At 40.4% G+C, this 25,343-nt stretch overlaps 1 protein-coding gene across 14 annotated transcripts in view; it reads left to right on the top strand.

Annotated features, from left to right (window-relative positions):
* PTK2 (protein tyrosine kinase 2) overlaps positions 1–25,343 on the top strand; it is a 299,782-nt gene that overhangs the window by 91,680 nt on the left and 182,759 nt on the right. For 12 of the 14 annotated variants that reach the window (XM_037023289.2, XM_073230260.1, XM_073230268.1 and 9 more), the window contains one exon: positions 18,586–18,812. In XM_037023289.2, the coding sequence (XP_036879184.2) occupies positions 18,586–18,812 (227 nt within the window). Of the gene's footprint in view, positions 1–8,762; positions 8,918–18,585; positions 18,813–25,343 lie in introns of those variants that run through there. The other 2 variants (XM_073230262.1, XM_073230273.1) reach the window with 2 other exon arrangements.

Raw genomic sequence — 25,343 nt, forward strand, 5'->3', positions numbered from 1 at the left:
TGGCTATTGTAAATAGTGCAGCGGTAAACATAGGGGTGCATCTGTCTTTTTCAAACTGGAGTGCTGCATTCTTGGGGTAAATTCCTAGAAGTGGAATTCCTGGGTCAAATGGTATTTCTATTTTGAGCATTTTGAGGAACCTCCATACTGCTTTCCACAATGGTTGAACTAATTTACATTCCCACCAGCAGTGTAGGAGGGTTCCCCTTTCTCCACAACCTCGCCAACATTTGTTGTTGTTTGTCTTTGGGATGGTAGCCATCCTTACTGGTGTGAGATGATATCTCATTGTGGTTTTAATTTGCATTTCTCTGATGACAAGTGATGTGGAGCATCTTTTCATGTGTCTGTTGGCCATCTGAATTTCTTCTTTGGAGAACTGTATTCAGCTCCTCTGCCCATTTTTTAATTGAATTATTTGCTTTTTGTTTGTTGAGGTGTGTGAGCTCTTTATATATTTTGGATGTCAACCCTTTATCAGATCTGTCATTTACGAATATATTCTCCCATACTGTAGGATACCTTTTCGTTCTATTGATGGTGTCCTTTGCTGTACAGAAGCTTTTCAGCTTGATATAGTCCCATTTGTTCATTTTTGCGTTTGTTTCCCTTGCCCAGGGAGACATGTTCAAGAGGTCACTCATGTTTATGTCTAAGAGATTTTTGCCTATGTTTTTTCCTAAGAGTTTTATGGTTTCATGACTTACATTCAAGTCTTTGATCCATTTCAAATTACTTTTGTGTGTGGGGTTAGACAGTGATCCAGTTTCATTCTCTTACATGTATCTGTCCAGTTTTGCCAGCACCATCTGTTGAAGAGACTGTCATTTCCTCATTTATGTCCATAGCTCCTTTATCGTATATTAATTGACTATATACGTTTGGGTTAATGTCTGGAGTCTCTATTCTGTTCCACTGGTCTGTGGCTCTGTTCTTGTGCCAGTACCAAATTGTCTTGATTACTGTGGCTTTGTAGTAGAGCTTGAAGTTAGGGAGCGAGATCCCCCACACTTTATTCTTCCTTCTCAGGGTTGCTTTGGCTATTTGGGGTCTTTGGTGTTTCCATATGAATTTTTGAACTATTTATTCCAGGTTGTTGAAGATTGTTGTGGGTAATTTGATAGGGATTGCATCAAATATGTATATTGCTTTGGGCAGGACAGGCATTTTGACCATATTAATTCTTCCTAGCCAAGAGCATGGGATGAGTTTCCATTTGTTAGTGTCCTCTTTAATTTCTCTTAAGAGTGTCTTGTAGTTTTCAGGGTATAGGTCTTTCACTTCCTTGGTTAGGTTTACTCCTAGGTATTTTATTCTTTTGTGTTTTTGTTTATTAATTAATTTATTTTATTGTCATTAATCTACAATTACATGAAGAATATTATGTTTAATAGGGTCCCCCTTTCACCAAATCCCCCCTACAAACCCCATTATAGTACTGTCCATCAGCGTAGTAAGATGCTGTAGAATCACTACTTGTCTTCTCTGTGTTGCACAGCCCTCCCCATGCCCCTCCCCCCGCACATTATACATGCTAATCGTGATGTCCCCTTTCTTTCTCCCCGCCCTTATCCCTCCCTTCCCTCCCTTTCTCCCCAGTCCTTTCCCTTTGTAACTGTTAGTCCATTCTTAGGTTCTATGATTCTGCTGTTTTGTTCCTTCAGTCGTTCTTTGTTCCTATAGTCTTTGGTTTTGAGGTGAATCTCTTGTAAGCAGAAGCAGCATAGAGATGGGTCTTGCTTTTTTATCTGTTCTGTTATTCTGTGTCTTTTGATTTGTGCATTCAGTCCATTTACAATTAGGGTGATTATTGAAAGATATGTACTTATTGCCATTGCAGCCTTTAGATTCATGGTTGCCAAAGGTTCAAGGTTAGCTTCTTTAGTATCTTACTGTTTAACTTAACTCACTTATTGAGCTATTTTAGATACTGTCTGGTCATTTTTTATTTTTCTCCCTTCTTATTCCTCCTCCTCTGTTCTTTATATGTTGGTTGTTTTATTCTGTGCTCTTTTGTGCTTCCTTTAACTGCTTTTGTGGGTAGTTGATTTTATTTTTTGCCTTTAGTTGGTATTTGGTTGGTCTGCTTTCTTTGCTGTGATTTTATTTTCTCTGGTGACATCTGTTTAGCCTTAGGAGTGCTCCCATCTAGAGCAGTCCCTCTAAAATACCCTGTAGAGGTGGTTTGTGGGAGGCAAATTCCCTCAACTTTTGCTTGTCTGGGAATTGTTTAATCTCTCATTCATATTTAAAGATAGTCGTGCTGGATACAGTATCCTTGGTTCAAGGCCCTTCTCTTTCATTGCATTAAGTATATCATGCCATTCTCTTCTGGCCTGTAAGGTTTCTGTTGAGAAGTCTGATGATAGCCTGATGGGTTTTCCTTGTAGGTGACCTTTTTCCTCTCTCTAGCTGCCTTTAAAACTCTGTCCTTGTCCTTGATCTTTGCCATTTTAATTATTATGTGTCTTGGTGGTGTCCTCCTTGGGTCCCTTCTGTTGGGAGTTCTGTGTATTTCTGTGGTCTGAGCGACTATTTCCTCCCCCAGTTTGGGGAAGTTTTCAGCAATTATTTCTTCAAATACACTTTCTATCCCTTTTTCTCTCTTCTTCTTCTGGCACCCCTATAATGCGTATATTGTTCCGTTTGGTTTGGTCACACAGTTCTCTTAATATTGTTTCATTCCTGGAGATCCTTTTATCTCTCTCTGCATCAGCTTCTCTGCGTTCCTGTTCTCTGGTTTCTATTCCATCAATGGCCTCTTGCATTTTACCCATTCTGTTTATAAATCCTTCCAGAGATTGTTTCATTTCTATAATCTCCCTCCGAATGTCTGTAATCTCCCTCTGGACTTCATCCCTTAGCTCTTGCATATTTCTCTGCATCTCCATCAGTGTGGTTATGAGCTTTATTTTTAATTCTTTTTCAGGAAGACATGTTAGGCCTATCTCCTTCTCAGGGTTTGCCTCTGTGATCTTGGTCTGTATCAATTTCTTCTGCCTTTTCATGGCAATAGATATATTTGTGGGGAGCTGGCGCATGTGTTGGGTAAGAGAAAGTCCCTTCTTGCCAGTTTATGGCCTTCCTCTCCTGGGAGAACAGTGGCCTCTAGTGGCTTGTGCTGGGCAGCTGCTTGCAGACGGGGTTTCTGATCTTGCCCGGCTGCTATGGAGTATATTTAGCTCTGCAGTTGCTGTGGGCGTGGCTGGCCTCAGGCTGCTGCTCCAATATGGCGGAGCCGCGTTGGAGGGGGAACAGGCGGGAGGCTGTTTATCGCAGTGAGGGGCCTCCAAGCTGCACTGCGGGGGTTCGGGCAGCCAGAGCTCCCTGAGGTTCGCAGCTGCTGGGCTAAGTGCCCTGGGCTCTTCCGTCCAGCTGTGGGGTCCCTGTCCCTTTAAGACTTCCAAAAAGCACTCGCTTTTCTTTGTCTGTGGTGCACCGGTTGTGGGGACCCGCTCACAGGTCTTACCTGTTTCCCTAGTATCCAGCACCCCACGCATGCACTGTGTCTGCGCTCTGGTGTGGATGGCTAGGGCTGGGTGATCAGCAGTCCTGGGCTCCCTCCCCCTCCCCACTCTGGCTCCTCTCCTCCTGCCCGGAGCTGGCGGGAGGGGCGATCGGGTCCCTCCGGGCCGGGGCTTGTATCTTACCCCCTTCGCGAGGTGCTGGGTTCTCGCAGGTGTGGATGTGGTCTGGATGTTGTCCTGTGTCTTCTGGTCTCTCTTTTAGGATTAGTTGTATTTGTTGTATTTTCAAAAATATATTTGGTTTTGGGAGGAGATTTCTGCTGCTCTACTCATGCCGCCATCTTGGTTCTCTCCTCAGGTATTTCATTCTTTTTGATTCAGTTGTGAATGGAATTGTTTTCCTGATTTTTCCGTCTATTAGTTCATTGTTAGTGTGTAGGAAAGCTGCAGATTTCTGTGTATTAATTTTGTATACTGCAACTTTGCCGAATTCTGATATTAGTTCTAGTAGTTTTGAAGTGGAGTCTTTAGGGTTTTTTATGTACAATATCATGTCATCTGCAAATAGTGACAGTTTGACTCCTTTACCAATCTGGATGCCTTGTATTTCTTTGTTTTGTCTGATTGCCGTGGCTAGGACCTCCAGTACTGTGTTGAATAATGGTGGGGAGAGTGGGCATCCCTGTGTTGTTCCCGATCTTAAAGGAAAAGCTTTCAGCTTCTCGCTGTTCAGTATGATGTTGGCTGTGGGTTTATCGTACATGGGCTTTATTATGTTGAGATACTTGCTGTCTATACCCATTTTGTTGAGAGGTTTTTATCATGAATCTGTGTTGAATTTTGTCGAATGCTTTTTCAGCATCTATGGAGATGATCATGTGGTTTTTGTCTTTCTTTTTATTTATGTGGTGGATGATGTTGATGGATTTTTGAATATTGTACCATCCTTGCATCCCTGAGATGAATCCCACTTGGTCATGGTGTATGATCCTCTTGATGTATTTTTGGATTTGGTTTGCTAATATTTTGTTGAGTATTTTTGCATCTACGTTCATCAGGGATATCGGTCTGTAATTTTCTTTTTTGGTGGGGTCTTTGCCTGGTTTTGGTATTAGGGTGATGTTGGCTTCATAGAATGAGTTTGGGAGTATTACCTCCTCTTCTGTTTTTTGGAAAACTTTAAGGAGAATGGATATTATGTCTTCTCTGTACGTCTGATAAAATTCTGAGGTAAATCCATCTGGCCCGGGTTTTTTTTTTCTTGGGTAGTTTTTTGATTACCGATTCAATTTTGTAGCTGGTAATTGGTTTGTTTAGATTTTCTGTTTCTTCTTTGGGCAGTCTTGGAAGGTTGTATTTTTCTAGGAAGTTGTTCATTTCTTCTAGGTTTTCCAGCTTGTTAGCATAAAAGTTTTCATAGTATTCACTAATAATTCTTTGTATTTCTATGGGGTCTGTCATGATTTTTCCTTTCTCGTTTCTGATTTTGTTGATGTGTGTTGATTCTCTTTTATTCTTAAGAAGCCTGACTAGAGGCTTATCTATTTTGTTTATTTTCTCAAAGAACCAGCTCTTGGTTTCATTGATTTTTTTCTATTGTTTTATTCTTCCCAATTTTGTTTATTTCTTCTCTGATCTTTATTATGTCCCTCCTTCTGCTGACTTTAGGCCTCATTTGTCCTTCTTTTTCCAGTTTCGATAATTGTGACTTTAGACTATTCATTTGGGATTTTTCTTCCTTATTTAAGTATGCCTGGATTGCTATGTACTTTCCTCTTAAGACTGCTTTCACTGCGTTCCACAGAAGTTGGGGCTTTGTGTTGTTGTTGTCATTTGTTTCCATATATTGCTTGATCTCTATTTTAATTTGGTCATTGATCCATTGATTATTTAGGAGCATGTTGTTAAGCCTCCATGTGTTTGTGGGCCTTTTTGCTTTCTTTGTAAAATTTATTTATAGTTTTATTCCTTTGTGGTCTGAAAAGTTGATTGGTAGGTTTTCAGTCATTTGGAATTTACTCACGCTCTTTTTGTGGCCTAGTATGTGTTCTATTCTGGAGAATGTTCCATGTGCACTTGAGAAGAATGTGTATCCTGTTGCTTTTGGATGTAGAGTTCTGTAGATGCCTATTAGGTCCATCTGTTCTAGTGTGTTGTTCAGTGCCTCTGTGTCCTTACTTATTTTCTGCAGGTGGATCTGTCCTTTGGAGTGAGTGGTGTGTTATAAAGTCTCCCAAAATGAATGCATTGCATTCTATTTCCTCCTTTAATTCTGTTAGTATTTGTTTCACATATATTGGTGCTCCTGTATTGGGTGCATATATGTTTATAATGGTTATGTCCTCTTGTTGGACTGAGCCCTTTATCATTATGTAGTGTCCTTCTTTATCTCTTGTTACTTTCTTTGAAGTCTATTTTGTCTGATACTAGTATTGCAACACCTGCTTTTTTCTCCCTGTTGTTTGCATGAAATATCTTTTTCCATCCCTTGCCTTTTAGTCTGCGCATCTCTTTGGGTTTGAGGTGAGTCTCTTGTAAGCAGTGTATAGATGGATCTTGCTTTTTTATCCAATCTATTACTCTGTGTCTTTTGATTGGTGCATTCAGTCCGTTTACATTTAGGGTGATTATTGAAAGATATGTACTTATTGCTACTACAGGCTTTAGATTTGTGGTTACCAAAGGTTCAAGGTTAATTTCCTTGCTATCTAAGAGTCTAACTTAGCTCACTTAATATGCTATTACAAACAGAATCTAAAGGTTCTTTTTTTTTTCTCCTCCGTTTTCTTCCTCCTCCATTCTTTATATGTTAGGTATCATATTGTGTATTCTTTGTCTATCCCGTGATTGACTTTGGGGATAGTTATTTTAATTTTGTATTTGCTTAGTAATTAGCTGTCCTACTTTCTTTACTGTGGTTTTATTTCTTGTGGTGACAGCTATTAAACCTTAGGAGCACTTCCATCTGTAAGCGTCCCTCCAAAGTAGACTGTATAGATGATTAGTGGGAGGTAAATTCTCCCAGCTTTTGCTCATCTGGAAATTGTTAATCCCTCCTTCAAATTTAAATGATAATCTTGCCAGATAAAGTAATCTTGCTTCCAGGCCCTTCTTCTTCATTGCATTAAATACATCATGCGATTCTCTTCTGGCCTGTAAGGTTTCTGCTGAGAAGTCTGATGGTAGCCTGATAGGCTTTCCTTTGTATGTGATCTTATTTCTCTCTCTGGCTGCTTTTAATAGTCTGTCCTTATCCTTGATCTTTGCCAATTTTATTATTATATGCTTGGTGTTGTCTTCCTTGGGTCCCTTATGTTGGGAGAGCTGTGGATTGCCATGGCCTGAGAGACTATCTCCTTCCCCAGATTGGGGAAGTTTTCAGCAACTACTTCCTCAAAGACACTTTCTATCCCTTTCTCTCTCTCTCCTTCTTCTTCTGGTGTCCCTGCAATGTGAATATTGTTCTGTTTGGATTGGTCACACAGTTCTGTGAATATTCTTTCATTCTTAGAGATCCTTTTTTCCTCTCTGTGCCTCAGCTTCTTTGTACTCCTCTTCTCTAGTTTCTATTTCATTTATCATCTCCTCCACCATATCCAACCTGCTTTTAATACCCTCCATCGTGCTCCTCAATGATTAGATCTCCGTCCTGAATTCATTCCTGAGTTCTTGGATGTCTTTCTGTACCTCCATTAGCATGTTGATCATTTTTATTTTGAACTCCCTTTCAGGAAGAGTCATGAGGTCCATGTCATTTAAATCTTTCTCAGGAGTTGTGTTAATAATTTTACTGTGGTCCAGGTTTCTTTGGAGTTTCATATTTGCATATGGTGCCCTCTTGTGTCCAGAAGGTCTACTCTTGAGCTGCTCTGCCCCTGAAGCAATGTCGGGGGTGGCAGTGGAGCAGTATTGGTGTCTGTGGGGAGGAAAGAGCTGTTTCCTGCTTCCCAGCTGCTGTGCCTGTCTCCACTGCCTGAACCAGTGGGATGAGCACACAGGTATAAGCTTTTGTCCCAGAGCAGCTGGATATGGATCCCTGCTTTCCACAAGTGGCTTGAATCTCAGTCTCCCCTGGAATTCTGCCTGTATTAGCTTTTCAACCCCATAATCACACGAGTATCATGAAAGCACCATGAAATGTAGGTTTGTGCTCCCAGAGCAGATCTCCAGAGCTAAGTATTCAGCAGTCCCAGGCCTTCCACTCCCTCCCTGCTCCATTTCGCTTCCTCCTGCCGGTCAGCTGAGGTGGGGGAAGGGCTTGGGTCCCCCTGGGCCACAGCTTTGGTTCGTCACCCTGTTCCGTGAGGTCTGCTCTTTTCTCCAGGTGTGTGCAGTCTGGCGCCGTCCTCTTTCCTGTTGCTCTCTCTGAGGATTAGTTGCACCAACTATATTTTCTAACTGTATACGGTTTTAAGAGGAAGCTTCTGTCTCTTCTCTCACGCAGCCATCTTTAATCCACCTCTCAACTTAATTTTTAAAAATCGTACACTGGAGTTAGTTTTAGAGTTTAAGAGACTAAAATATGTTCAAAGCCCATTAAAAATATTTGGCAGCTGTTAGTTTTTCATTGTGGACCAGTAGACATGAGTATTTAATGAACTAATGAATTTAAATACCCAGATATTCGAGAGGAGCTTCATGGAGGACTTGGAACTTCACCTCTGCATGACTCCTGGGAGATTCGAGTTGCCCTCCCTGCTGGTTCTCCTTGAGCTCACTGGGTTCTGTTTGGGTCACCTTCTCTACACTGCAGGCAGAAGTTGCCTCCTGGTCTCGCTTCATCTGCTTTCCCCCTCCAGGGGTCACAGTCATATACTGCCTATGTCCAAAACGTTTCCTCCATTTTGTGCACTTTTCTAGTTGCTTATTGGTGGTGGTGGGTTGTAAATCCAGATGCTGTTACTCCGTCATTTTGGAGTCTCATTGATTCTCTCCTGTATGTTGGGGTTAATGCCTACTTCTTTGGATTCATATCAATTAAATGGGATAGTGTGTAAAACAAACCGACTTAGGTACATAACTCACTGGCAATATTCAGTAAATGACTTTTCATTTGTGTTTTTGTCTTCTACCTTGTAACACTTGACTCAGTTCTGTTTCATTTAATAGAGGTTAGGTATTTGCTATGTTTGAGTAAATTTGGATTTTAATTATGTACTTAGTGAGCATTCTGCCAAATGGCCTGACCTGGGTTTTAGTCAGTGTACTTGTTTGGCCTTAATGTGCCAGACGTCAGGTACAGTGGGAAGACTACATTCTCTTGAGGTGGGCCTCTGTCTTTGCTTATCTTTGCAGCAGAGTACTGTGCGCGCCTTGTATTTCCTGTCTACACCGCCTGTCTTTATGCACCGTCTGGACCCACTCTCATCAGACTTTTCTCCCCACCATCTGCTGCACTGAAACCATCATCTTTGAAGTTAACTAAATGCAGATGGTCTCCTTTTGTCCAGGTACGCGTGTGATACCTCTTTTTTCTGTAAACGTTTCCTTGACTTGGATTCTAAGCGATCACTCTTGGTTTACCTCCTATTCTACTGACTACAGCTTCTTAGTTTCCTCCGCTAGCTCTTCCTATCTCTCTTAACTCTAAACATTACTGAGAGTAGACTCAGTTTTCAAACTTCCTTCCAGTTGGAAAGTGCCCTTTTGGGGGAACAGATGGAAAAGAGTTAAGAGGCATGGAGAGATGGAGGCATGGGTGACCATCGCTCTGTCCCAGGGTTCTGAGGCCCATTACAGAGTGCAGTGCCTGGAGGAGATCGTTACAGTGGGTTAGGGAGTCGGGTTTGAAAGAATACTAAGAGTGGAAGGTACCAGGGAAGTTTGAAAAGAATGGGTACTCTTTCCAAATAGGCAAGACTGCTGTGGAACATGCTAAGAAGAACACAGAAGCTTTGAAGCCTGTGTAGGCCAGGTACTCACATGTGTAAAGAAGAGGTATAGAAGCACCCCTCCCCCCAGCTAAAAATTTCATGATTTTTTTACTATTTGAAGGACTCTTATTGTGATAGAGTCTAAGGAAAGCTTTTTGATGCTATATGCAGTATATTAGATGTAAACTTAGAAGTACTTAAGTGCTGAAAAATTCCATGTAGATTTTCTACATTCATTTTAAACATCTGCATTAAGAAATTCTTCTTAATATATAATTTAACTATAAAATAATAGTACAGAAAAATATTTTAACCATGCTTCTTTCACCTGGGAGACTTATAGTTAGTAACAAAAAGGTGTCTGAGAAAGTATATAATGATTAATGTGCTCATAGAAGCAATTAGGAATCAAGGCCTGTCTTAACCTGGCTCCAGGGAGAAAGTCCTTATTATTGTGTTTTCCAGGAGACCTGGCAGTGCATGCCATGACACACAGGTTTACCCAGCTGTCCAAGCAGCCATTCCATCTAGCCACACTTCTGTCCATGCTCTTTGATCACATTAACTACCATTTATTGAATGACCCCAGGAATGATAAGGGAGCAGACTTCTACCTTCTCACTTCCCCCATTGCCAGTCAATCCCAGAGAAGTTGGAGAAGGGTCTGTTACATGACGTGGCAGGCCCATCACATTCCCTGTGCAGAGCTCACAGTCTGCTTCAGACAGCATCCTTCCTTTCATGCATTTATCCATTCGTATACATTTAGTTATTCCTAGTATTGTGACTACAGTGGTGAATAATTCTGTGTGCATCCCTGTATTGAGTAACGGGGACTGCTTCACTGAGGTTTAGGATTTTAGGGGCAGAAATCAAGACAATTTGGTACTGGCATAAGAACAGACCCATAGATCAATGTATCAGACTAGAGAGCCCAGATATAAACCCAAGCATATATGGTCAATTAATATACAGTAAAGGAGCCATGGACATACAATGGGGAAATGACAGCCTCTTTAACCAATGGTATTGGCAAAACTGGACAGCTAAATGTAAGGGAATGAATGGTTATTGTCTAACTCCATACACAAGAATAAACTAGAAATGAATTAAAGAGCTGAATGTCAGTCATGAAACCATAAAACCCATAGAGGAAAACACGCAAAAATCTCTTGAATATAAGCATGAGCAACTTTTTCCTGAACACATCTCCTTGGGAAAGGGAGAGAAACTAAATAATGAACAAGTTGGACTACATCAAACTAAAAAGCTTCTGTATAGCAAAGGGACACCATTGGCAAAACAAAAAGTCATCCTAGAGTATGGGAGAATATATTTGTAAGTGAATTATCTGATATGGGGTTAATAACATCCAGAATACATAATGAGCTCACACACCTAAATACCCAAAAAGCAAATAACCCCATTAAAAAAGGGATGGAGGATCTGAACAGACACTTCTCCAAAGAAGAAATACAGATGGCCAACAGGCACATGAAAAGAAGCTCCACATCACTTATCATCAGGGAAATTCAAATCAGAACTGCAATGTGATATCACCTCATAGTAGTTAGGATTGCCAACATCCAAAAGTCAAGAAACAACAAATGCTGGCAAGGATGTGGAGAAAGGGGAACTCTTTCTACCCTACTACACTGCTGGTGGGAATGTAAGTTCGTTCAACCATTGTGGAATGCAATATGGAACTTTCTCAAAAAACTAAAAATAGAACTTGACCCAGGAATTCCACATTGAGGAATTTACCAAAATAAAAAAAAAAGATCCCAGATTCAAAAAGACACATGGACCCCGATGTTTATCGCAACACTATTTACAGTAGCCAGGATACAGAAGCAACCTAAGTGTCCATCAGCAGATGAATGGATAAAGTAGTTGTGATACATATACAGAATGGAATATTATTCAGCCATAAGAAAAAAACAAATCCTACCATTTGCTACAATATGGACGGAACTAGAAGGTATTACGCTCAGTGTAATAACGCCAGGCAGAGAAAGACAAGTACCAAATGATTTCTGTCATTTGTGGAGAATAACAATGAGGCAAAACTGAAGGAACAAAAAAGCAGCAGACTTACAGACTCCAAGAATGGACTAGTGGTTACCAAAGGGAAAGGGGGGAGGGAGGAAGAAGGGGATTAAGGGGCATTACAATTATCACACATACTGTTAGGGGGGATATGGGGAAAGGCAGTACAGAGAAGACAAGTAGTGACTCTATAGCATCTTACTACGCTGATGGACAGGGACTGCAGTTGGGTGTTGGGGGGACTTATAATATGTGTGAATGTTGTAACCACAGTGCTGCTCACGTGAAACATTCATAACATTGTATATAAATGATACCTTAATAAAAAAAAAGTTACTGCAGTTACCGTATTAAGAAAGGAAAAGATCTGTTCTCTGTCTGGATCCCAAAAGATCTCTTCAACATTTGTTTTAGGAATGGAGTTGCTAAATATATAGAAAAGATTATTTCTAATTATTTCTAGGTTTTTCACCTTTTATGTAAGGGGACAGATTACAGTGTTGTCCAGTGGCCATCAATGGACTATCACAGGTAGCTGGTATATATCAAGTCTTTTGAACTGTTGTTTTTCCTTATTATTATTCATAGCCTTTTCTTTTTTAGTAATTTTAATATACCTCTATGTGTCTGAGTTTAGATATATACAAGTAGGTTATGATAGTTTTAACTTTTGATTGAAAATCCATTTGTCTTATCAGCACTTTAGTATGGCTTTATAAAATATAAGTATGCATAAATAGGCAAGAATATAAGTGAGACTATGAGTAGTAATTCAGTATAATTGCCTCTTTATATTTTGCCATTGTTGATTTCTTTAGGATTTTTTTAAGTGTTAAAAATTTGTTCACCAATTACTTTTAAGGTCTGAATGTTAATTAGAAATAATACCCATACTGTCAGAATACAATGTTAACATTCAGTGATGATTCAAATAAAATGTAGATTACATAATTTGTCATATCTGGTTAATTTAAAAACAATATTTTTTATAAAGACACTAATTGAATTGTTATAAAGATGGTCCATGCTTTGCTTGCCTCTATTCTGCACAAATTTTAGTTTCCATGGGTCAGTTAAATAATACTAGTCCTTGAACAGAAACATTCAAATTTCAGTTACCATGTGTATTGACTGGGATGCCTAGGGTACAAACTCTCTCCAGATGACTGCAGAAATAATGGATGGGAATTGGGATCAGTGACCAGTCATGTCATTTCTTTCAAAGTTGGCTGGTCACAGAGACTGGTCACTGTGCACCTGTCACTCAGTTTATACACAGACGGCATAGTGCATAGTTGTGTTGTCTCCTCGTGTGACAGCGATAAGCCCATGTCGCATTTTTACAAAAATGGATAACTAAGAGGGAATTGGCCAAAATAGATGAAATGCAGAATTGAAACAGAAAGCAATTAACACTCGAAGTGAAATTGGATGTGATTAGGTTTGAAAATGGGAACTGAATAACAAAAATGAGAGGAGACCTCATTTGCATGAAGCTATGGTATTAACCAACAAACAGAATTTCACTACTTCAGCAAGTGGGCCAAGAAGTTATTTCAACTTTTAAATACTATGGGTGGTCTTTGGACAGGCTAATAATGCTACATCTGGAGATGATGCAAATGAAAAAATTAAGTCATCATGGCAGGAAGTAACACAGTAAGTGTGCATTGGGGCAGAAATTTCTGCTACATTGAGCAAATAACTCTGCAGGATTCTAACTGAACATAAATGGAGTTTACAGGAAAAAAGAGCTGGCTGCAGGAATGTTGACTTGTTGATCCAGACATCTAGATATGAAGCCAAAGGAACTTAGTAAAGGTGAACTTACTGACATAAATGAAGAAGATAGTTATGACAAAAAAGGTGTCCCTGAGGAAGTGACATGGTGAGAATGTTACTGTCAGAGAAGCTTTTAGGTATTTCATGACATTGAATGTACAAAGGATAAAATGTTGGAAGCCACCCCGTGTAGGACTGAGTGTGACGGTTTGCCAAGGCAATGAAAACACGCTCATTCTGTGTCTTCAGTTAATGCATTGGGGCCAAGAAGGCAGGCGCTGTTCAGACTACTTGTTAGTGGGTTATCTTACGGTCCTCCTCACCTGTGCAAAGCAAGAGCCAAGAATGTTCTGTTTGTTCAGATCTTTCATCTGAACAGGGCTCAATAGGGACAGCTTGTTTCTCTGCGTGTGGTGTCAGCTGGGGTAGCACAACTGGGAGTTGGTGCGCTTTCAGGGTGCTGTGTCACCCAGCTCAGCGGGTGACGCCGGCTGTCAGCCAGAAGCCCAGCTCTGGCTTTGTTTCTTGGAGCCCGGTTCTCAGGGGGCTCGAGCCCCTGTGCTGTGTGTTGCTGGTTGGAACGCATGCGTGACTGCTCTCAGAGAACCACGGGGCCCCAGGTTGCCTTTTCTTTCTTTTTTCTTGGTATCAGCTTTCGTGACCTAACTTAGGATGGTTCTTGCCTAGTCGGAAGACCACCTGGATTCCAGGGAAAGGAACACAGACTCCATCTCTTGAAAAGTTATCAAAGCCATATTAGAAGAAGTACTTTGAGAATGGGAGATACTGTTATAGCTACTTTTGGAAAGTATAAATACACTGCCACACATTGATATTATACTATTAAACATTTAAGTAATTTGATGTTAGGCTCTCTGTTGAATAAAATCAATATAGGAAATTTAGAATATTTGGGTTAGACTTTTCATGAGAAAATAAACCCAAATCTGTGTAAAAGAACAAACCTTGGGAAAAGAAAACTTTTACACCAATCTAGTTTAAAGATTTACTTTAGAATCATTACCAAGTTTTTAAAAACTCTTCCAAACAGGCTTATAATTTTTAACAAGATGAGCTGCACCAGTTTGCATTCTTTGCTTCTCTTGTATGCTGACAAGCATCTCAAGTTTTATTAAATGTCCAGCATTTGAGCAATTATTGAGGTTGCTTTCTTGGTGGGATCTTAGTATGTTCAGTGAGTATAAACTAGGAAGTTCTGGAGTAAGAGTTTGTTAGGTCCTCATACTTCTCTCCTTTTTTATGGAGCATTTACTGTGGGGTGAGCCTCAGAGTCAACTCCAGGGTTTGCTGACACCTTGTTTGCTTGCAGCCTTACTTAGGACTGCCTTACTTCTTCCAGGAGAAGAAACAGGCGCCAGGAACCTCTGAGGTATTTCTGGTGTTAATCAGAGGAGCCCTGCAGCTCTGGGTGGGCTGTGTGGTCTGTATCCCCCGTCTGTGCAGTGCTTGCACTCTGGGCAGCAGTGGTGCTTGAAACTGGGCGGTGTTGCTGGGAAGTCAGTGCTCAGGGGCCTGAGCCAGGACTTGGCCCAGTGCGGTCAGCAGGCTGGCCTGGGTGTGGGAACTGTTAACAGTCCAGGACAAATAGTATTTGGGTAGAATCTGGAGTAAGCATTAGGAAACCGGCATAGCAATTTGATAGTGATTTTAGTTAACTGACTAATAACAGAAGTTTTGTGCTTGGCTTTTATATCTTTTATTTTGAAATTTCATGGTTTTAGAAATTCCTTTTCACTCTGTTTTACTGAAGTGTTGGTCTATGTATGACATGTTAAAGATGAAAGTAAAACAGACTGGTCCTTTACCACAGATAGTTTGAGGAGGATGGGTCTATGTCATTTAAAAACAGTTTGTGTTTTAAATCTTTTATTTCCTCCACTTTGATAGTTTTTTTTTTTTTAAAAAAGACATTCTGTAGTATGTACAAGTAGCAGAAGCCTATGACTGGTTAATCTTGAAAAGTTTTTAAGTATACAACTGGCTATGGGAAAATATATTCATAAATGACATATCCGATAAGGGGTTGACATCCAAAATCTGTAAAGAGCTCACACACCTCAACAAACAAAAAACAAACAATCCAATTAAAAAATGGGCAGAGGATCTGAACAGACACTTCTCCACAGAAGAAATTCAGATGCCCAACAGACACATGAAAAGATCCTGCACATTGCTAATCATCAGGGAAATGCAAATTAAAACCACAACGAGATATCACCTCACACCAGTTAGGATGGCCACCATCCAAAAGACAAATGGCAACAAATTTTGGTGAAGATACGGAGAAAGGGAACCTCCTACACTCCTGGTGGGAATGTAAATTAGTTCAGCCATTTTGGAAAGTAGTATGGAGGTTCCTCAAAAAACTAAAAATAGAAATACCATTTGACCTGGGAATTCTGCTCCTAAGAATTTGCCCTAAGAATGCAGGAGCCCAGTTTAAAAAAGACATATGCACCCCTATGTTTATCGCAGCACTATTTGCAATAGCCAAGAAATGGAAGCAACCTAAGTGTCCATCAGTAGATGAATGGATAAAGAAGATGTGGTACATATACACAATGGGATATTATTCATAAGAAGAAAACAAATCCTACCTTTTGCAACAACATGGATGGAGCTAGAGGGTATTATGCTCAGTGAAATAAGCCAGGTGGAGAAAGACAACTACCAAATAATTTCACTCATCTGTGGAGTATAAGAAACAAAGAAAAAACGGAAGGAGCAAAATAGCAGACTCACAGAACCCAAGCATGGACTAATAGTTACCAAAGGGAAGGGGACTGGGGAGGGTGGGTAGGAAGGGAGGGAGAAGGGGAATAAGGGGCATTACGATTAGCAGACATAATGTAGAGGGGGGCACAGGGAAGGCAGTACAGCACAGAGAAGACAAATAGTGACTGTATAGCATCTTACTATGCTGATGGACAGTGACTGTAATGGGGTATGTGGGGGAGACTTGATAATGGGGAATCTAGTAACCACAGTGTTGCTCATGTAACTGTATATTAATGAAACTAAAATAAAAAAATAAAAAGCAAAAAAAAAAAAGTACAACTGGTCACATATTATAGCTATAATTACAAAACCCTGTAAAAGCCTGCCTTTCATGATGAGGAAAGTGAGGTGCTTTTTTTCATGTATAGACACACAGAATTGGCCGTCCCAATTGTATAACTTTAGCCATGGGTCACAAACAAGTACGGAACCACACAGTTCAGTTCCATTGTTTGGAAGCAGGATAGTCAGTGTGGCAGAAAGCAGCTCCCTTGGGACTTCTCATTTTGTACTTGAGACAAATGACCAAACTATTGGCCAAACTATTGCTTTGTGACTTCCAAAGAGGTGACCCAGATGCTGGGATCTCAAACTCCTCAAGACTAATAAAAAAGACAGATATGAATACCACCAGCAGGAGAGGGGGGTGGTTGTTAATGGAATGAGATGTAGATGGTTTGGAAAGTCCAGGAAGACTCGGTGGAAATGTTGCACAAATAGGGTTTTGATGAAAGCACTGAACTGTAGCACTGAATAATATTCCATTATCTGGATGGGCTGCAGTTTGTTTATTCATTTGCTGAAGGGCATCTCCATTGTTTCCAAGTTTTGGCTGTGATGAATAAAGCTGCTCTAAACATTATTGCTTTTTGAATGTTTAACCACTTTTGTCTTCCTCAAATGAATTCCTCTTGGTCATAATACATTATTTTTACATATTGCCTGATTAAATTTGTTAATACTTCTTTACAATTTTTACTTGTGTTTATCAGAAACACTGATTTGTGCCCTTTATGACTCATGTTGTCCTCAGATTTTGTGTCACTGTTTTTTGCTGGTCTCGTAAAACAAATTAGGAATGTTTCCTATTCTCTGGAAGAATTTCTGTAAGATTAATGTACTTTTTTAAAATATTGGAAGAATTCATATTTTGTAGGAAGAATTTTTATTACAAATTGACTTTTTAATAGAATTGGTCTATTTAGATTTTATAGTTTCAGTCTTTGCTTAAACTTTGCAAGGAATTGTGCATGCATGTAAATTTTTAGATTCATTGGCATAAAGTTGTCCATAATATTCTGTTATTAATATTTTGATATTCTATATTATCTCTTATTATACTATAATATTCTCTTATCTGTTCTCCTTCATCCTTAATATTGCCAGTTTGTGCCTTTTCTCTTTTTTTCCTTGCTTAGTCTTGCCATAGGTCTATCAGTTGCATTATTCTTTTTAAAGAAATAACTTGATTTTGTTCAGCTTCTAAATTGTACTGTTCGATATGGATATTTAGATCACTGATTGCCAATCTTCATTTCTAATACATGCACGTAAGTGTGTAGATTTCAATCTGCGCACACCCTCTGTCCATCTAGCTCTGGGGTTCTCTCTCATTGCGTCATTCCGTTCAGAACACTTCAGGTTCCTTCTTGGCCAATGGGCTGCTTGAAATGCAGCGCTTAATTTTCAGGCAGCTGGGGGATTTCTAGTTATCTTGTCCAGCCTAATGCCAGACGCAGAACATACTTTGAACAATTTTTGTCCTTTGGTATTTATTGAATCTTAATCTTCCACCCGTCATGTGGTCAATCATAGTAAATATTTCACTTGGAAAGGAAGAGTTGGGTGACGTGTCTGGTGCAGCGGTCAGACCAAGCTCAATGGCCGCGTTTTCCCACCCTGTCCACAGTGTGCATCCGGCTCCTGCACCGTTTGGGTGGTTTTTAATCTGCGTTTCTGAGTTATCACAGTGAGAGTTGTAACCTTGCCCAAGTTTTCCCTCACATTCAAATGGAGTCCTTTCACCTCACTGAAACACTTCGCTATTGATGCTGTTTGTGCTTGTTTTGTTACGTGGCATGTCTGACTCCTCTAAGTGACTGAGCAAGAGGACCTTGTTTTGACTTCTTTCATTACCGGTGCCTAGTACATTTAACGACTACTCATTGAATTTTTATCATATGAAGAAAGAACTCGTATCTCATGTAAAAGTTTTTCAAAATAAGCAACCAAATCAACATTTTGTCTTTCCTGTGAGATTTCTCCACAAATTTACAGGCTATGATTTAAAGTGGTTGGAGGGGGAGGGGTGGTTAAGTTACATTGTTTATAGCTAACACAGTGAATTTTCCACAGGGCTGAAATAGGACTCCTGGTTTTTTAATAGTCAGTTTAACAAATGTTTATTTTATTTGCTACCTTGAGCCAGGTGGTGCTTTGGATCCTGGGAAAGACTGATTATCTTGGTAGTTAGGCCCCACTCAGGCTCACTTTCTGCATATAACACTCCACAGGGAGGGAACATAGAACAGGTAATTAATATCAGTATCAGTGTATCACATTTTAATGGTAGATTTCAAATATTATACACTGAAATTTATTTTTTTCTCTTACAGAATATGACAGATACCTAGCATCTAGCAAAATAATGGCAGCTGCTTACCTTGATCCAAACTTGAATCACACACCAAATTCCAGTACCAAGACCCACCTGGGTACTGGGGTGGAACGTTCCCCTGGGGCGATGGAGCGTGTGTTAAAGGTCTTTCATTATTTTGAAAGCAACAGTGAGCCAGCTACTTGGGCCAGTATTATCAGGCATGGAGACGCTACTGACGTCAGGGTAAGTTAAGTTTTCCTAAGAGGCACCCCCAGCGTATATTTAGGTTAAATGTTAATGGCTCATACCAAAAAAGATACAGTAATCATTTTTGCTCCCACATTGCAGAGATGTTAACTTTTAAAAAGTAATATTTGTTCTGTTAATATGTGTGACCAGTTTTAACTGTTGTAAAATTCAGAGAAAGGTAACTGAATGTTATTCATATAATGCCATTGACATGTGTTTCTATCCTGTTTTTCTTTTTTTTTAACTCTTTGAGGGATCAAAGAAACAAAGCAATTAAAATAGTCTAATATTTATGAAATAAACTATTTTGTAGAAAGTGTAATTTTGAAGGTATTTGCATGACTTCAAATAGGATAAGATTCTTAAGAAACAGATGAATATGTTCTATATAGCAGATACTTGGCAAGGTTCTGGAGATGTAAAAGGTCCCTGCTTGTACAGCTTACAGTCTTACTGGGAGAGACACCCATGGCCTTCATTGCACTACGACCCAGAGAGCGTCCTGGGGTATTCCTGAAGACAAGGAGGCTGGGGGCTAGCTCCCAGTGGAGGCACTGGCCTGGGAGCGGTGGGTCAGAGCTCGAGGTAAAGAACTGTGGGAGAAGCACATGGGGAACAAAGGTTGCAGAGAGGGAGCGGAGGTAGCACTGTGAGTTCAGAATGTCAGTTCTCACTTGGATCGGTGTTGAAGAAACCCCTCCTCCCCCGCCTTACTTAGTCCATGCTGACCTTTAAGGAGGACAAGTGTCCAGTGATCAGGATGAACAGATATGTCTTTTCTACCCTTTTTTTTTATAATAATGAAACTAATTAATTTGCTCCTCTTTAACTTAATATGCCTTAATAATTTTTAGGCAAAATAGAGAGTTCAGTAGAATTTAGACTTAAGAATACAATATTATGTTTGAATTATATGTAATTTCCTGTTATGTCTGTAATACTGCAATACTGGTTATTCAAATGGGATTAATTATTAAGAGGAGAATCATTCAGTATTAAACAGTGTGCTCATGTGCTATAATCAAAACATAATAGTCTCCTTTTTATGAAGCTTACTGGAATTCTCTAGTTTTCCTATAGTTCTGTTTTATATTTAATCTTGCAAACACAGTCAACTTTGTACAAAGGCCAGCAGCCAGTATTCCACCTTAACATTAATCAGAACTCACATTTTAATGATATATTTCAAATATTGTACACTGAAAAACCTTGCAAATGTAACCTTTATGGGAAGATTCTTGTAGTCTTTTCTAGTCTTTGTAAAATGAGTGAGGAAATTCTTTAAACCATTGATTTGCATCAGCCTTAACAAACTTCAGAGCATTTGTACAGGAGAGGAACCTGTCAAAGATTATGAATCTGACAATGCATTTAGAAAATGTTCAAGATACATTGTATCAGAAAATTCACCTTGGAAAGACTCCATGACAGATGTGTTTTAGTATCAGATTTATACTGCACATGAGGATTTATACCCTGGAGAGATGCACTGATCACTGGACACATGTGAGCTTAAGCCAATGTTAAAAATTTACCAGACATCAAAACATTGATATTATGAAGAAAAATTTAAACCAAATAGAAATACATAAATTATGAAAACATACTTGTCAAACTTTTATGAAGATCAATATGAACAAATCTTTATGCCCAAAAGGCAGGTTGTTTTATTTCATAGTAATTGACAAATGTTTGAAATTTAGTAACCTTAGCAGTTGATGATATTCAGCTTGAGACAGAGAAATCTTAATTGGCATCGATTCACCTTCCCTGGAGTAGCATAAAATCTGCATGATACTGGGTCACTGTGACAGAAGGTGGGTATTACTCTAACCCACTTTCATTTAATACTGTGATGTGTGAAAATGCAGTATTTTAATTGTAAATTAATGGATGGATCTGTACATCTGAACAAAATAGTACTAAAGAACATGTCTGTGACATCTTTCTCCCCAAGAAGAAGCATCAAATAAAGGACAGTTCTGGACCCACAAACTAGCATATATTGCTGGGTAGGAGTAAGATCATGGCAGCATTTGAGGGCCTGATGACTTTAGAACAGAAACGGGGTTGGGAGGTAAGTAAGAGTGGAAGTGCAGTCAATTGGCAGAAAGAAGTGGACCATTTAATAGTAGCAAAGAGCAAGCCACACCAACCATGTCACAAACGGGAGTGGCCTTTCGTTACCCAGAGTTACTGCTGGGTAATTAATCCAGTCTTAGACTCTCTATTGCTCCACTGCCTGATAGGGTGGCCATGCCCAGCTATTGAACATTTGAATGTAGCTACTCTGAATTGATGTTTTTTAAGTATAAAAATACACAGTAGATTTCAGAGATTAATAAGACAAAGAATGTAAGATGTCTCAAATTTGTTATGATTTCATGTTGAACGGATGATGTTCCTGACATAATAGGTTAAATAAAATATAAAATTGAATTCACCTGTTCTCCTTTTCCTTTTTCTTAATGTCACTATTAGAAACTTTAAATGTGTGGCATTCCTTATATTTCTGCTGGACAGTTGTGCTGTGCAGAGAGTAATTATTACAGAGACTGGTGACTCAGAAGAACCAAAACCTCTGGAGGGGGTGAGAGATTAAGAAAATGTCTGGTTTCTGGCACTGATTTACTTAGAGGGTTTATTTTGCATGATCCAATTAATAAATGTCATTCCTTTCACATATATGTGCTAATTATACATTAGTTAGCTTCATTGCTGCAAAGATTCATAGGACTCCTGTTCGTGGGCAAGTGTGCAACTGCAGCGGTACAGAAGCGACACTTGCAGAGGGACCTCTTCTCAGGTGCTGGTCTCATGCTGGCCTTGGATACTCACAGGCAGCCACTGGCCCATGAGTGCAGCACCTGGGCCTGAAGAGATCTAAAGCCCCTTCATGGTGGGGTCTGGAAGATGGACGTGCAGCCACGTTTCATCTACAGAACCAGCCGTGAGTGTGGAACTGCCCAATCCCCACCAAAATTGCAAGTCCTGAGTCCAATTATGATTACTGACCACTGCTGACAGGCTGGAATGTTCTGCCTAAATAATCATCAGCTCATGGTTGAGGACTTCACTTCTCTTGGCCATAGCTTCAGCTGACTGTCGGTGTCATGCTCCAGGCATCTCGAGATAAATATGGGGTCAGTCCAGAAGGGCCAAAATGAACCCTTGCTGGATAGTAGTCACGAAGACTGGACATCTATAAACATTGTGGTGATACTTCAGAATAAGAAGAGTGTAGAGAAAATTCCAAATTCTACAGAGAAGTCCCCCACTTGGGAATAAGAATGACATTTACCCCAGATTTCTCATCAGCGATGCCAGATGCAGGAACACGTTGGTACATCTTCAGAGGCCTTGGGCAAGTAGCCAGTGCCTCAGAAGTCTGCACCAGATAAGCCACTAACCATGAAAACTGGAATGGAGGCATCTGTAGAGAAATAAGGCTGTGGAAAGCTAACACCATAGGCCTTCTTTGAAGGGACAATTACAGAGTGGAACATGGAAAACAGCAATCCCAGAAGGAGGCGCTGTTGTAGGATGCAAGAGGCAGTGGCCCTCCACTCCTCTGGCTGCCTGTCATCTCCCTTGCGTCTCTCCTATGTCTTCCTGGTCTCTGAAATCTGTGACCATAAAATCCAGCTCTGCCTTTTCCACACTTGTATCCCCATTCCTGTCGGTTTCATTCTCAACTTAAGAGCAGTGCCACATCACTGCATCTGACCTCTGTCTTTATGCTTCTTACTCCCAAAGAACCATCTAGTGCTTGTCTAAGGGTTTCCCCTTCTTTTCTGCACTCAGGGCCCTTGGAAGAGTCTTTCACTCCTCTTTTACTTACATTCTACATCGAACATGTTAGCTAATCCTGTCCACATTATCTTCAAAATATACCTAGAATCCACCTACTTCACATGGCCTCCACTGCTGTACCTCCCTTTGAGTTACCACCATCTCTTGTGTGATTATCATATAGTCTCCTGCCAGCCTGCCATCCCTGCTTAACCCCTCCATCTGTTCACAACCTAGCAGCTGTAACAAATCTGTTAAAAAGAGAGCCAGATCTCATCCCTCCTCCACTCAGAACCTTGCTGTGGCTTGCCTGTCTCACTTAGAGTGAACATTCAAGAGACCCTAACCCTCTTCTCCCCATCATGCCCTGTGACCTTTTGGCCTGCAGGTCACTCACTTTTACTTCTTGCTTTCTGGACTGTTTCTCTAATATGTCAGTCTTGTAATCAGTTATTTGCTCAAAACCTCCAGGAGCTCCCCATTTCTCTCAGAGGAAAGCCAGATTCCTTCAGATGTCTGCTAGGAGCCACAGGATCTGTCTCGTTGCTCGCCATCCTCATCTGATGTCCCATGCCCACCCTTACTCACTGCCTTGCATGTCTGCGTAGCCCAAGTGCTCCCTCTCGTCCACCTTTCCGGCTCGCCACTGCCCTGTTTTGTTATATTTTCTTCAGATATTCTCTCCTTATTGAAATTGTCTTGTTTCTTGATTTGTCTGCTCATTTATTACCTGCTTCCGACTAGACTGGGGCCCTCCTGCCTCATGGTATCGTCACCAACCTCTTCAGCAGTGGCTAGCAGGCACACAAGATGGGATTGGCCAGTACCTTTTCAAATGACTACATGGAATCCTAGATGAAATGGAGTAGTTCTGACAGAAACATAAATTAGGAGAATTGGTTGCAGAAGTAGAAAGTCTTAACAGGCTAATGAACACCAAAAATTGAATAGTCAAAGATTATACCTATCCAGTCCATACCTGTACTTACTGAGATTTCTGTTCAACCTTCATTCCTACTTTATAATTGTTATTTTTAAGTCTTAAGGCCTAGAACAACTAATTTTATAACCATATACCAAATCTAGGCAAGTGCAGCATAATGTTCTGCCAAAGATTAAGTAGCTACTGAGTTCTTGGACAATATTCTTGTCACACTGAAAGCATCTTAAAATTGACTAACAGCCTCAATGAACTTCTCTAAATACACAGCACACTCAACTTTCAGTCCCCATCAGGAGCCACTAGAAAAAGGTGACATCATCACATGAATCTCTTAATAGGAAGTAAATGACATGAATGTGGCCCATGTAGTTTGCTGAAAGGTGAATATCCTTGGCTGGATTGTACTGATTATCGTTACCAAGCTTGTAATGGGAAGAATAGCACTGGAGAGTAATACGATCAATTTAAAAGTCAGCTTTCTGACTGGAATGGGAAAACACAGGGGCGTTTGGGATTCTGTGAGTGTGTGGAAGTTACGTGTTCTGGGAGCAGAGCTTCCTGTACTAAGAATGGCTAGTAGCTGTAAAGGAAGGAATCCTTCAGGCAGCTCTCCATGAGTTTAGCCTTGGACACTTGCCTAGAGGACTTTGTCTGCACCAGCCCCCAGGTCATTAGTGTTTGCTGTCAGATGTTGTCACTCAAAGCTGCATGTGTTTTGTAAATGTAAGCTTTTCTGTCTGATAGAGGATCAGGTGAATGTGCATCTAGAAACCTGAACACTGATTATTACAGATGCAAATAATTTTGGTGCATGAAAGGACTACAGAGGTCTTAGAAAGTTAAAATATTCCTTTAATGGATAGAGAGTATCACCCACAAAGAAGCCTAAGAAGGAAAATCGTAAGGAGAAAGAATCAAAGGCGGTGCTGAGGGGAATGCGAGGCAGGAGAGCTTGAGGAGGAAGAACCTTTACCCCTAGATGCTCAGAGATGGTGAGTGTGGCGGCAGAATATGGCCACAAAAGATGCCCACATTGTAGTCCCTTTTGTCACCTTATGTGGCAGACATGACTAAGGTCACAGATCTTGAGATGAGGAGATTAGAAGTCTGTAAAAGCAGCAGACCTTTTCTGGCTGTGGTCCAAGGAAAGTTAGTGGAAGAGGGTCAGATGCGGTGCTTCTGGCTTTGAAGATGGAGGAAGGGGAAGAGACGCCAAGGACCGCAGGTGTCTTCAGCAGCCGGAAGAGGCCAGCTTAGAGCCTCTAGAAAGCAGCACATTTGAGCTGACACCTTAATTTTAGCCCCGTGAAAGCCATTTCAGACTTGGAATCTGCAAAACTGGAAAGTGATATATTTGTGTTATTTTAGGCCCATAAGCGTGTGGTCATTTGCTACAGCAGCAATAGGGCACCAGCAGAGTGGCATGACCCAGAGAGAGACAAAAGTGCATGCCTTGTCTCGGCGACTTTTAGGAGGACTACTGCTCTGCTGCTGACCCGGGGGGAGGCAGTGTGCTAGTTGTTGGAGAGCAAGACTTAGATTTTCTATTTTTTTGGTAACAGTGACAGTAGGTTCCCACCAGTACAAGTACAATCAAAGAACAGTAAGGCCCTGTTCCTTTTCTAATGTGAGAAGTATCTGAAAGAGAAACAAAAAAATAGCCACTGGACATTTATAACAGACATATCGATAAGGATGTTTGTTCTTGATAGTTCTGAGGAGCAAAAGAGATGAACAGAGTTAAGAACAGTATGTGTGGCCTCAGCTATCTCCACTCATAATGAATGAAT

This window comes from Manis javanica, chromosome 2 (assembly GCF_040802235.1).
Source record: "Manis javanica isolate MJ-LG chromosome 2, MJ_LKY, whole genome shotgun sequence".
In the NCBI taxonomy this organism is placed as follows: Eukaryota; Metazoa; Chordata; class Mammalia; order Pholidota; family Manidae; genus Manis; species Manis javanica.